Source organism: Carassius auratus, chromosome 14, assembly GCF_003368295.1.
Source record: "Carassius auratus strain Wakin chromosome 14, ASM336829v1, whole genome shotgun sequence".
In the NCBI taxonomy this organism is placed as follows: Eukaryota; Metazoa; Chordata; class Actinopteri; order Cypriniformes; family Cyprinidae; genus Carassius; species Carassius auratus.
This window is the reverse complement of record NC_039256.1, coordinates 13,940,263-13,953,110: the sequence shown is the minus strand read 5'-3', so window position 1 is coordinate 13,953,110 and position 12,848 is coordinate 13,940,263. Positions and strand designations below refer to the sequence as shown.

At 36.2% G+C, this 12,848-nt stretch overlaps 2 protein-coding genes across 7 annotated transcripts in view; one reads left to right on the top strand and one right to left on the bottom strand.

Moving 5' to 3' along the window:
* LOC113113726 (storkhead-box protein 2-like) overlaps positions 1 to 6,533 on the top strand; it is a 60,964-nt gene extending 54,431 nt beyond the window's left edge. For all 6 annotated transcript variants that reach the window (XM_026280159.1, XM_026280158.1, XM_026280163.1 and 3 more), the window contains exon 4: positions 3,565 to 6,533. In XM_026280159.1, the coding sequence (XP_026135944.1) occupies positions 3,565 to 3,754 (190 nt within the window). In that variant the 3' untranslated portion in view covers positions 3,755 to 6,533. The remainder of the gene's footprint in view (positions 1 to 3,564) is intronic.
* On the bottom strand, positions 6,407 to 12,792 carry LOC113113727 (cathepsin F-like). The gene is made up of 14 exons (XM_026280165.1): positions 12,350 to 12,792; positions 11,527 to 11,646; positions 11,140 to 11,221; positions 10,887 to 10,945; positions 10,242 to 10,314; positions 9,835 to 9,948; positions 9,496 to 9,644; positions 9,261 to 9,357; positions 8,968 to 9,048; positions 8,769 to 8,888; positions 8,168 to 8,232; positions 7,737 to 7,827; positions 7,517 to 7,575; positions 6,407 to 7,315 (listed from the first exon to the last, which is right to left on the bottom strand). The coding sequence occupies exons 1-14, from the start codon at positions 12,584 to 12,586 to the stop codon at positions 7,241 to 7,243; spliced, it is 1,422 nt and encodes a 473-aa protein (XP_026135950.1). The 5' UTR covers positions 12,587 to 12,792; the 3' UTR covers positions 6,407 to 7,240.
* Between the last annotated feature and the right edge of the window lie 56 nt (positions 12,793 to 12,848).

Sequence of the window (12,848 nt, the reverse complement as noted above, 5' to 3'; positions counted from 1 at the left end):
ATGGTTTACACTATTGGTTTTGTCCTTAACTGTTTTTTTGTTTAAATAATGTTGTATTGGGTACTCATTTTTTAATTTTTGTGTGAATTGAACATCATGTTTGTATGGTTAAGTGCTGCGTTGTTGCATTTTGTTCTCATCCAAAATCCATTGGGTTAATTGACATTGTTCTCAAAATGATCACAATATAAAATGGATAAGCACATGTCTGTCACTTTATCTATTAATATGTTTGAGGCCTTACTTAAAGAATGAATTGCTTTGAGCACATGATGCAACTTCCGTTATCCTTGTCCTCCCCTTCAACCTGAACCCAGACCCTTTGATTGCATCTCCAAATGTCTGAAACCTCTCATACCGCAAACTTATTGACTCTTTAAAGTTGGATGATAAGTCTGTTCTGTAGGCAAAAATCCAACATTAAAAAGGCTCAGTGACATCCAGAATGAAGTTTGTGACATCCATTTGAGGAACTATACCTTGTGTTTTAAAAATCGGACTTCTTGAACTGCTGAAATTGATGAAGCGGATGTTTTCTGACTTTGTTTAGAAAAATGTGATTGGGTGAAGAAAAACGAGCACTGTGCTGATACTCAGGTCACCCTGCGAGGCAGAGCGTGTTAGGAGCGCTTCACTACAGTGACGGCGACCCCGCTTAGTGCCAAAAGCCTGATGAGACATTTCAAACATTTGAGGAACAAAATGTGCCCCCGTGATATCTTTCTTTTTTATTTTTTATTGTGTTTTTAGTTTGTTTGTTTTCCCAGATTAAAGTATGTTGTTTTTCATGCAGTGGTTCAGTTGCAATTTTTACCCTGTTGGTGTGTGTGTGTGTGTGTGTTAGTTTTGTGCAAGTCCTTGTGTTTTCATTCAAGCTAAAATTGTTTCCAGCAGTATGTCAAAAGTCTTCTAAATACTTATTATTGTTTAATATATTACCTAGATTAAAAAAGGGCCCATCCAGGAAAAAATAAAGAAATAAAAATGAGACAAGATCAACTTTTCAGCTTTTACTTCCATCTGGATCTGATAATCTTCGAAGATAGCACCTTTTGTTTGAACCCACCCATTGCTCATGTGACCAGAAGTATTTGAACAGATTGACAGAAGTGAATAAGACTTAATATTTAGTTGCAAATTATTTTTGCAATAACTGCATCAAGCCTGTGACCCACTGACCTTTTGTTCTTTTTTTGTGATGCTTTTCCAGGCTTTCACCACAGGTTCTTTCAGTTTTGGGTGATGGATTTCAAAATCTACCAGCCACTCAATGTTTTTACCAGGCACTTTCTTGTTTTTAACCAGCAATGTGTAACTGCATATGAAAATCGACAAATGAACGCACAACATTTTTAATACATCGTTTTTACGTGCCTCATCACGCTAGAACTGTCAAACATGTGTAGCGATACAAAATTGAACAGTGTAACAACTTACTAGCCACAGAGCTAACTGCTGAGTTAGTACTTGAGGACTCGAAAAATAAAATGCATCCCCCGGACAGCAGTTACACGCGACCGATAATGCTGTTAGTTAGTTTGCTTATTATGCCTTTAAAAACAATAAGATAAACACAAACTGTCCTTACAATCTAAAATGTTGCAAACCAACAAATATATCACTCTGCCAGCAGCACTAACTTCAGCTGCAAACACTGTAACGTTACTGGGAACAACGCCGCCGTTTCGAGCCCAGTATACACCGCCTTTCTCCACGGATCTACTTCAAATGATATTACTTTATTGCTTGTTGTACACACACCAGGGATGGAAATTAACTTTTTTGTCCACCAGCCGGGTGAAACAGTATGCTATTTTTATTTACCTGCTATGTTGGCCGGTAGGTGAAGCGAGTTTACCCGCACAACACAAAATCACCCGCATTTGGCTGGTGGCGGGTGCTAATTTCCATCCCTGACTCATTTGTTGCTTTGTCACTATGTTTTGGGTCATTATCTTACTGCATGATATTATGAAAATATCTCTGTAGACTTCGGAGTTCATTTTGCTGCTGCTGTCATGTTATATCATCAGTTAAGATTAATGAGCTCGTCTGGAGGTGGTTGCTGATGTCACTAACTGTTGTTTTAATGTCTTTCTTTACAGCGGTCACAATGTTTGTGTCATCAACTGCCGATCTTTTTTCTTGGTCTACCTGTTGGTACATCAGTGGTTTGTTTCTTCCTCAGGACATTACAAATGGTTGTACTGGCCAGTGTTTGTGCAATAGCTTTGATTGATTCTCCATCTTCTCTCAGCTTCACAATTTCTTGTCTTTCAACCATAGACAGCTCTCTGGTTTTCATGTTGGTTATGCATCTAACTTTAAATGCAGTCTGCACATGCAAAATCCAAATCTGAAACTGAGCACAGATATACAGTGCTGCTATTTATTGTTTGAATAATCAATATAATAGGAAACACCAGGGCAACAAAACACACCTGTCAGTCATGTTCCAATACTTTTGGTCACATGAGCAATGGGTGGGTTCAAACAAAAGATGCTATCCTAAGTTGTGTATCAGATCCAGATGAAAAAACCTGGAAATAAAAGCTCAAATGTTTTTTCATTTTATAGTTTGTTGGACCAACAACACTTTTTATGGTAAAATGTCCAGAAAGGGGAGGTGGGTGTTATAATTACTCTCATCTTGATATGAGATTTTGGTCATATTGCCCGCCCCTTCACCCCTACCCAACAGAAGTCTCTATCAAATGTATGCTTTAAATGGTTAAAAGCTAATTCATTATTGCAATAACAATATATATATATATATATATATAATAAAATAAAAATTAGATGTGTATTTGTAGGGGGAAAAAACTGATAATGATGCTGATATTTAATATATGTGCTAGTTAGTTGAAGTTTGGCCGTGTGTTACCTGAATGGATTCCGCTTGTAATTTGATTTATTAAATACATTTTGGTTCCCCCTTTGAAATTTAGGCAGTTACATTTAAAATGAGCCGAATAATTTGATATTTTCAAATTCTTTTTTATTTTTTATTTTTTAAATGAAGACTTGCATTCCCAGAACTCTCACTCAGTCATCCATCTTACTTTGGGAAGGTTTGGCTTTTCTGAGAGTAGCATCTGTTGACACTGGGCTTTTAGACTTAACATATAAATCCATGTATCATCACCCTTAACCTTTATAGATGTTCTGTCCCTTCAGGTTTGTATTCCTCCCTTTCTCATCATTTTAATATGTCTTTACAGCACCACAAGAATTATCCACTGCATTGTTTTCCTGATAAAATATTGACAAGAAGACTTATGCTTGGCTTCATTTAAAAATGTATTCCATTTTAATTCTGTGACTTTATAATCAAATTCTACATCCTGTTTGCAAATTCAGATGCAGATTCTTTGGAAGTCAAACTGCGTTCAGTTGTGAATGGTGCACAACCCTGATCAGCATTAATAACAAGATTGTGATTGGTAACCTTGACTAACCCCATCTTTGTTCCTTTTTCAGCCTGTTACTAATCGGTTTTCCATTTCTGCTTTCTTCATAACACTTTCATTCTCTTTCCCTTTCTGTCCTTCTGTACTGCTTCAGCACGCGGGAAAGCCTTGCTTCGAACACCTCGAGTAATGTGGAAAATAGCAGGCGACAGAATATGGCTTTGAGTCCAGGACACATTGGCACCAAAAGACCCCCGCCGCCCTACCAGCCCCCCAGCTTCCGCACCATCCGTGAGCCGCCCGCCAACCGCACGGAGAAGCAGGCCTCCATCACCAGCGTGTAGTGATGGGGACGGCCGCCAAGCGCTCGTGTGACGCCTGTTCCTGCGCTTTTCTAATGTAGACGTGTTTCAATTCATCACCATTCACTGGAGGTGTCTTTTACTATTTGGGATATTTGTAACAAATACTGCTGCAGACAAACAAGTCACTTCATTAGGACTAAATTTACGCCGATCTCTTTGGGATGAAATCCTCGATCAAACTCATTTGTAGGTGTCCTTTATAGCTTCATGCATCCTCTACGGGTCTTAACTGTCTTCTGATCCAAACTTGGCTGCGTTGCCTCTGCCTGTTCATCCATCGCTCTGTCTGGTGTGTCCCTCTGTACGCTCAGGTCCCTCTGAACTCTACTGACTTTGGCCGAAATTTGAAGGCCACGATAATCTCCCTGGAAATCATGTTTCTGCTGGAATCGTTCTAGCGCATCCTTGTGTATCGTCCTGCGTCCTGGGATCTCTCTGGGACATTTATGTAGAATCGGAACAAAACATACCACCGCTAATGCATTATTTGTTTATAAAAAAAAAAAAAAAACCAATTTAAATATTACTGGTGCTTTCTCATTGAATGGAGCATTATATTATTTAAAAAAGAAAAATAAAACATTTTGGAATCATTTTTCTTTTTCTTATCTCCAGAGTTACTCTTTTAACCAGGTGCTCAATTCCTAGATGACACAGAATACACACATTGCTACCTCCACTATTTGTACAGCTGTAGAGGGAGACATGAGAGACGTCCACCCCACCTTACGCCCGCTGTATTAGACCAACCACTATCAGCTTACAAACTGTGAATGTACTGCTAGTGCTTTTCAATCACATCTCCATCATCAAGCGTTAGGAATCTACTGTTCTCAAACTAATAGAGCCAAATCTCATCGTAATAGAAAGGAGACTTGTGTAGAGTTTGGAATCATATAGGACCCCTATAGAGTGGATCATTTAGAACTTCATATCTCTGAAATGTCCTGCCATGTTCAGTTATTTATTGTTATTATGATTATTGTTATGATTACAATGTTATGATTTTTCTTCAGTTATTTTAGTGCACAAATTCATGGTAAGCATTTAGAACAATATTTCAATGCTTTTTGAGATGTGGGGCAAAACGTAATTATTATTTTATTTATTTATTTATGGGGGGGTGACTGCATTGTTTTTAACACTTTTAAAATATGAAAATAGAAAATATTTATTTTAAATATTAATAATGTTTCAGTTTTTTATATTACATTAGTTTATATATACATCAACTTGTTCCCTTTCTATAATTTGCCACCTCTATCATAAAGATCGCAAAAAAATTAAAAAAAATTTGGATCCTGTTACTATTACCAACACTAGAAAACTAAAGTGGCTACAGCAAATTAATACATATATGGTTATGATAGTGTGATATTTTCTTCATTCTTAAGGTTGAATGCTCAATTTGTCAGTATTTATGATAAATATTTGACATCAGTCAGCTCATTTTTATAAATATTGACAAGTCTAGTCACGTGACCATACACAATTTGTATCTGACCTGTGAACAAGTCTTGAATAAATTATTAATAAAGCAACAAAGCCAGAAATCATGTTTTCAAACAAGTTTACACAAAATAATTATTTGATGCATTAACGTTTGTTCTTTGCCCTGTTTTGCCCCAATATTTAAAAACCAGTGATTTCTAAATTTTTACATTTAAGTTATAAAATTGTATTTTTTTTATTCTGTGAAACAATGTTTTCTGCTCCGTTTAGTGAACATCTGTCATATTCATCTGAGTACGAGTCCCCTCATGAGTCTAGAGGACTGTAAAATGTCATGCTCTCCAATAAATGGATAAACTGCAGCCAGGACTACCTTGTTAAACCATTTTTGCACTAATGCCTGTTCTCTGGTGACTGTAAAAAGAAGGGGAAAAAATCATCCGAATGGATGTTCTGTTTATAATGAACATATTTCATACGAAATACTGATAGTCCATGAAATGTCTTCCCAGAACATGATGCATTTCTTATGGTTCTCAATAACATTGTTCCTTCTTGTGACATTATGTCATTCTGTAAGAGATTGCCTATCTGTCAAGCGGAGTATAAAAACCTACAAGGGGGATTTTTTTTTTTTTTGATAAAGTCTATCATATTTAAAAAAAGAAATTCCCCATTTGTGTAGTTGTGCTGTTAAATGTTTTAGTGTACTAAATCCCTTCCTTGGGGATTGTGTAACTTTTTAAGACAATAAAATAACATGACATGTTTCATTTAACTGTGTGTGATCTCTGTTGAGGTCAATGCCATATATGGAAATAAAGTACCACAAATAATCACTAGAGGGCTTCACAAAATCTGCAAACTCAAAGCATTGACCTTGGATGAAAAGTATTTAATAATTTATATATTTTCGTTTTTTTTCCAGTGATTTTTGCCGTTTCATCTAAAACCATAAAACCACCCAGACAACACTTCAAGTTCCACTTTTAACTCGAAACAAACCTCGGAGGTTACCCATTGTTCTCTTGCTTCATTTGTTGTGTTTGCTTTCATCCTGGGTTGCACACATTTTAAAGTGACTAAAATTTGAAACCAATTTAAGCCTTGCCTAAATTAATATTGCTCATTTATTGCACAATTGTTATTTCAGCATAAAGCATGACAGAAATTTGGGAGTTTATTCACCATTACAGCTTTAATAATGCATTAGAGATACAACAACTGAGGAATGCATATTTTCTGCCACAACTTGGAAGAAGCATTAGCAACTTTTTCCTATGCAGCAAAATATGGTAAAAAAAAAATAATTGTGCGGGTAAAAACAGCCATACTTGCATTAACGCAATGATCACAATATACTGTGGAAATTCATAGTGTGCAAAATCTAGTTTCCAATAATAGCAGCTCAAAATACTCAGTAAAATGCACTTGAAAAAAAATAAAATACACTGTTAAAAATGTATAACTGCTAATCTGTTCAGCATGGTTAAAAGCAAATACGACACAGGCTCAACTCATTGTTTTAAAATTAAATTAACAATTAGATAATAAAACACAGAATAAGAAAACTAGTTAGAGTAAAATACAACTAAATTACCTAGTCTAAAATCACAATAAAACATGGACTAGGTAATGTTTTAGTAGTAGCATGGTAAACTGCTCTTATCTTGTACCTATTTGCTATTTGGTCATCTGCTGTGTCTGTCACATCACATGGGATCTGAGGTAATGTACAACAAATTCAGCTATAGCATTATGTAACGGAAAAATGACTGCTAAATAAAGCGCATGAGCTCAAGAGAAATACTTCATTTATCTGAACTACTGAGAATGATGTGCTTACGAGGATAATATATGTGCAGAATGCGTGTTTACCATTTGTTCACAGATCACATGATGACCGAAACAGAGTGAACTCTCTGTGCACGATCATCAGATTCATGACTGGGCTGTTTTCAAATGTTTGCTTGCTTGCTTGCTTGCTGTGTGTGTGTGTGTGTGTGTGCGCATCTAATTCACAATTGCAGATGAGCACATCTTGTTGATTCCACACAGTCTGGATCCTCTGTACAGGTAATAGTAACCCTATAAGAGAAGTACAGGAACAATTTGAACATTTCTGTGTTATCACATATTCTACAAACACCTACATGTAAGTTACGAGCAGGGCCAAATGTTTAGTTATTTTTATAGCAGTTTTCATATTGCAGCTCAAAATGTGATCAAACGTCAAATAATGATTGGTGCTGCCACTTTCTTGCACATTGTTGAGGTGACTTTTCATACCTGCTCTCCATAGTCCTCTCCCCAGCTGTTCTTGATGGCCCAGAATGGAACGCCATCACCTGCACCAAAAAGCAGAAAGATAAACACCACTCTGTTGACTGATTCTATATGCCTGTAAATGTATATCCATTCCAAAGTATTCTGAAACCATAGCCTTGGCATTTAAACAACTGAAGTTCTCATCTGTATCAGTACAAACATTGAAATCAATAGAACTCACGTTGTCCGAATCCCACAAGCAGCACAGCGTGATCAATCATCCAGGGGTTGCAGAAGATCTTTAGAGGATGAGACACTCCCTTTCTGTAGAACTACAGACAGTAAAAAAAAAAGGCAACTTCAAGTAATCAGTTAATGTATTTTTGTTTCTGTAGGACCAGATATACTGTATATGCTACTTTTGCGTACTGCATTAGAAACGTGTTGCTTATTCTCTCTCTCTCTCTCTCTCTCTCTCTCTCTCTATATATATATATATATATATATATATATACACACACACACACACACACACTTTTTTTTTTTTTTTTTACTGTTTTCTCATCAATTACATTACATACAATTTTTCCCGAAACATTAAAGGGAAATATATTAACTCATGCTTATGGTATATTTTTCCAGTGAGGCAGCTCCATGGTGTATTTGTTTTACCTGCATGGCGAAAGCATTGAGTGCAGCAGAGACCGGACCGTTCTCAGCCAGCCAAGCAGCAATCTCTACAAGACAATACAATAAAGACATTTTTCAGTTCTACTGTAACAAAAAAATCTTTAAATCTCTGCTGTTCTTGTAAAATTTGTGTAAATACAGTAAAACTATTTAAAATTGATATTTTAAAAAGTTGTTTCTTAAGCAGCAAACCATCATATAATGATTTCTAAATAATCATGGGACACTGAAACTTGAATAATGATTCTAAAAATTTAGCTTTGTATCACAGGAATAAATTGTGTTTTGATATATAAAAATTTTATTTTAAATTGTAATAATATTTAGCATTTTTGATCAAATAATCTAAATGCAGCCTTGGTGAGTTAAACATTTAAATAAATCTTACTCAAATGTTTGAACACAGGAGTATTTCCATTTCAAACACTCAAACAGCTCATATTTCTCTGCAAATGTGCTGATATAAATATTTGATATTTTTAATTTCCTGCTTTAATTTCCTCCAGTGCAGGTATTTCCATCATCAGTGTTGTTTGAATGAGTTTTTAACTGAATTGAGTTTATTGACACATCTCGCTCTCACCGTTTTCATTGTCAGGAAGCTCAACAGAGCTGTTAATGAATGCGGCCACCTTCCCTGAAGAGAAATCACAGCTCTGCTTGTGTCCGGTGTAGTTGTAGTCCGTTTCTGTCTCAAGACCTCCTTTATAGGTACAAGAAAGAAGCCCGTTTATATTAGACATGTTCATTGAAATTGCCTTCTAGGGAATGTTATTTCTTACCAAGCTTCTCAATGGCTTCGTAAGCGTTAGACGGCAATCCACCTCCACACGCCTGGTCCAGTTTATCACAGTCCACTAATTCTGTGAGAAAAGAAATCAATCTACCTTTTCACTGAATTTGCTCAGGATTCTTTGCTGAATAGAAAGTTCAAAAGAACAGTATTTATTTGAAATACAAATCTTTTGTCATTCTAAATGTCTTTACTGTCATTTCTGATCAATTTGAATGCATCCTTGCTGATTAAAAGTATTAATTTCTTTAAAAATACAACAGTAGTGTAGTTTATATTTACCCTGCTCAGAGAGGGAAAGAAGCTGTCCGGTTTTCTTGAACCACTGTCCCTCAATGTTTCCAGTCACAGAAAATGCCCAACAGGAGCCACACATGCCCTTCAACAGACGGTCAGTTAAAATGTTGAACTAATTATAATAAAACCTTTTCATTTGAAGTTCAGTTCTGCAGACGTACTCCGCCTGATATTTCACTGATGGGCTCTCTATTAAGCTATTCTGTGCTCATCATCATACCTGATCCTTCACAGGACTGACTGCCCCGTGCTCCCTCCAGTCCCAGCTGTCAGGAGCAGCCGAACTAGCCGGAGTCGCTGGCTTCATCTCCTTCTTCAGGCTCCACTGACTCAGCATTGGGTTCAGGTACATCATTCTGAACTCATCCTCTAAACACACAAAGGTTGGGATTAGATGCTTTGATAGGATCTTATACTCAATATATATTAGACAAGTGTTTTGTTAAAGCATCATTGTTAATAATGTTCATTTTGGCTTGGATTGGACTTAGTTTTGACCACTAATTGGCAATTTTTCCTCATTTTATTAACAGAGTAATTAACAAATCCATAAACAAACCTGTGAGGTCACTGAACTTGGTGACCCCGTACTCAGCTGAGCCCTGTTCCAGAGACTGCAGCGTTTGAGCCGTTTTCATATTCTCCTGGAAAATGCGCAGACGCTTCTCTGCCTCTGTGGAGTTTAATGGATCAGTGCTTAAAGAAGGGATTTTGATTGTGTTATGTGTATTACAAATAGCCATTCAATTACATACTAATGTGGACAACTAATATGGTAATAGTTTACATTATGGTATCTAGGTGAGAGGTAATAAATATATGGATACTTATACAATTGCACAAGATTACAAACTGATTACTTGTTTATTATTACAAATTTGTGTCTGGGAAATTACACTGTAAAATGTAGAATAAAGTACAGGTGCGACAGATTCATAGTAACGTAAAGTATGTTCTGTGCTTTACCTTCTTGGGAGCTGTATGTTCGATTGTATGTGATCATAAAGTTTTTAAACTCAGTCAGAAGCTCTACAGTTTCCTGAAAATAGCAAAAAAATTAAAAAAATAAACCATAAAATGCTTGATTAAAAGCTCACAAATATTTAACCCTGTAAAGCCAGACATTTGAAATAATGGTTCGAAAAACTAAATTTGTAATGGAACTGTTTATTGAATTCTATATGCAAAATATGAAAAAGATCTTAAAGTCTGCATGTTTTTTCGTTTATGTTTGTTTGTCATCAGGCTTTTACATAGCTCATATAATATAATAATGAGAATATAGAGCTCATAATTGAGGAGGAAAAAATATTTCTCAAAAGCCTCATGTTTTATATTTGATACTCATATTGTACCATGATTTTTTTTTAAAGTGAAGTATGGATGCATCGGTCCCCGGTAAGCGTTCATCTCCTAATATTCCTAACAATATAAAAGTTATTCTTACATTTACTTGTAAAGCTGTTTTATGCTTATACTAATAATCAGACAAACCGATAGCATGTAGAAGATAGTGCACAATAGGTATTTCAATATTTGATACAGTAGACTTTATAGGGTTAATTGCAATTTGAATTACATTTTTGGTGTACACTGCACACTTATCCATACCTTCATGGGTTTGCCATAGGTTAGAGGTACGGCTGCAACCTTTCTGAGCTCCTTGGAAACTAAGGCATGAACAATATTAATTTATCTACAAATGCATGTGGATGTATGATCAAAATCACTTGATATACTGTCCTAAAACATTACAATGAGTATGCATGTCTCTGTGTTTTACACCACAGCAGTATATCAAGTGATAAAGATGATTTGGACTACATGAGGCTGACAGATCTGCCATCTGTCCCAGGCTACTGACCCGCAGGCTGGCATTTCTGTTTAAGTAGGGTGGATTTATTTTCCCAGGGAATGTCCCAAACCTCAAACAAACAAACCTCCGTCTGTGGAGAGACAGACAGAATGGGGTGATTAGAAGAGGGAATATGCATTGTACATTCACAAAAATGGGCATGTTGAACTTTTGTTAAACTTCTAGCTAATTTTTTAACAAAAACATTGGGTTATCATACTGGATTTGAATTATTTTTAACATAAAATCTGAATCAAACCAGGAAAAATGCTAATAATGGACAAAATGAAATGGGTTGTGTGCTGTGTATCTACTGTTACAGAATCATCTGAATTGGCCATCACAAGACACGGAGTAGTAATGTTTTATGTGATTTAAGAATTAGTGTTTGCTCACCTTCTGTTTGTGAGGCTCTGGGGAAAAGTCACAGGTGTCCACACCACTCAGCTTTAGGGATTTCTTACACTGAGTGTTTCCGATCTCAACCATAATACTGTACCGAACACCTTTTACCAGCTGTGGAAGACACAGAACACAAATTAAAGATTCTTATATAATTATGGTTGTGGAACATTAAACTTCTATAAATAATCTTAATACATTTGTTACATATTTCAATAAAGACTGACATTTAATAGATAAAGATTTATAGAAACGTTCTAATAATTCATATAAATAACTGATATTACAAGCTGCGAGAATTTGTGGTATTTATACAACAGTAGGCTTTTTAACAGATTTTAAATATACCAAATTTAAAAAAAAATTAAACTTTGTAAACATTTCTTGAAATACATTTTTGCCTTTTATTATTATTTTTTATTGTAATCATTGTATAAGAAAAAAATTACATAAAAACATTAGTATGTGCTCAAAAGTGCGCTGCTTTCATCTCAACTACCCTAATGAACAAATGCGTAAAATGCGCGCAGTGTTGTTCTGTTTAAACAAGCTCAGCACTGTTATGTATTTGAGGGCTCTGCGCACGTTTGTCAAATCACATGAATGCGGTAAAAATAGCTCCTTATAATAAACTTGTTGTCCAATATCAGAATCGCGTAAATCAATAAGTAACGTCATAAATAAGACATTAACAATGACATATATCAACAATAACATTGAACAACAATATTATATAATGTTACCTGGTTTTTTACCCGTTAATAACATAAATATTTGACATTTTAACGAATTAGTAATTTATAATTCTACAAATTACCTGTTTGCGGGCCGAAAGGATTTTGCTAACACGGCGTATGTGCATCGCGTTAGAGCCCATATTATATCGTTCCTCTGCGAATTTAACTGCTTTCATAACCCCGGGGTCTGACTCCGACAGACGGACCGGGGATCCCGGAGCTCCGGTAACCGGGCGATCCGCGCCATCTTCTGAACCCAGAATTAGCCCGACCAGAGCGCAGAAGGCGATGACAGGGTAACCGCGGTTAAAGTACATGTCGAGCTTTAGCAAGAGAAAGCAGCGAAGTAGGATCCGCGCAGGTCTTTATTTTTAGATCGTAAGCTCGTAGTGTTTTGTTGCTCCACTCGGAGTCGGCACAGCGTCAGTCTGAGACGCCCCGCACAAAGATGGACGACTGAAAGACACATGCCCCGCACAAAGATGGACAACTGAAAGACTCATGCCCCGCACAAAGATGGTCGACTGAAAGACTCAAGCCCCGCACAAAGATGGACGACTGAAAGATGCGTGACACCCA

Excerpts from the sequence above, each read along its gene's own strand:
- LOC113113727 (XM_026280165.1), bottom strand. The coding sequence starts at position 12,586 with ATGTACTTTAACCGCGGTTACCCTGTCATCGCCTTCTGCGCTCTGGTC. Across the intron at positions 11,647-12,349 it reads TCCTTTCGGCCCGCAAACAG|CTGGTAAAAGGTGTTCGGTA; the intron begins GTAATTTGTAGA and ends TGTCTTCCACAG. Across the intron at positions 9,358-9,495 it reads TCAGTCCTGTGAAGGATCAG|GGCATGTGTGGCTCCTGTTG; the intron begins GTATGATGATGA and ends CGTCTGTTGAAG.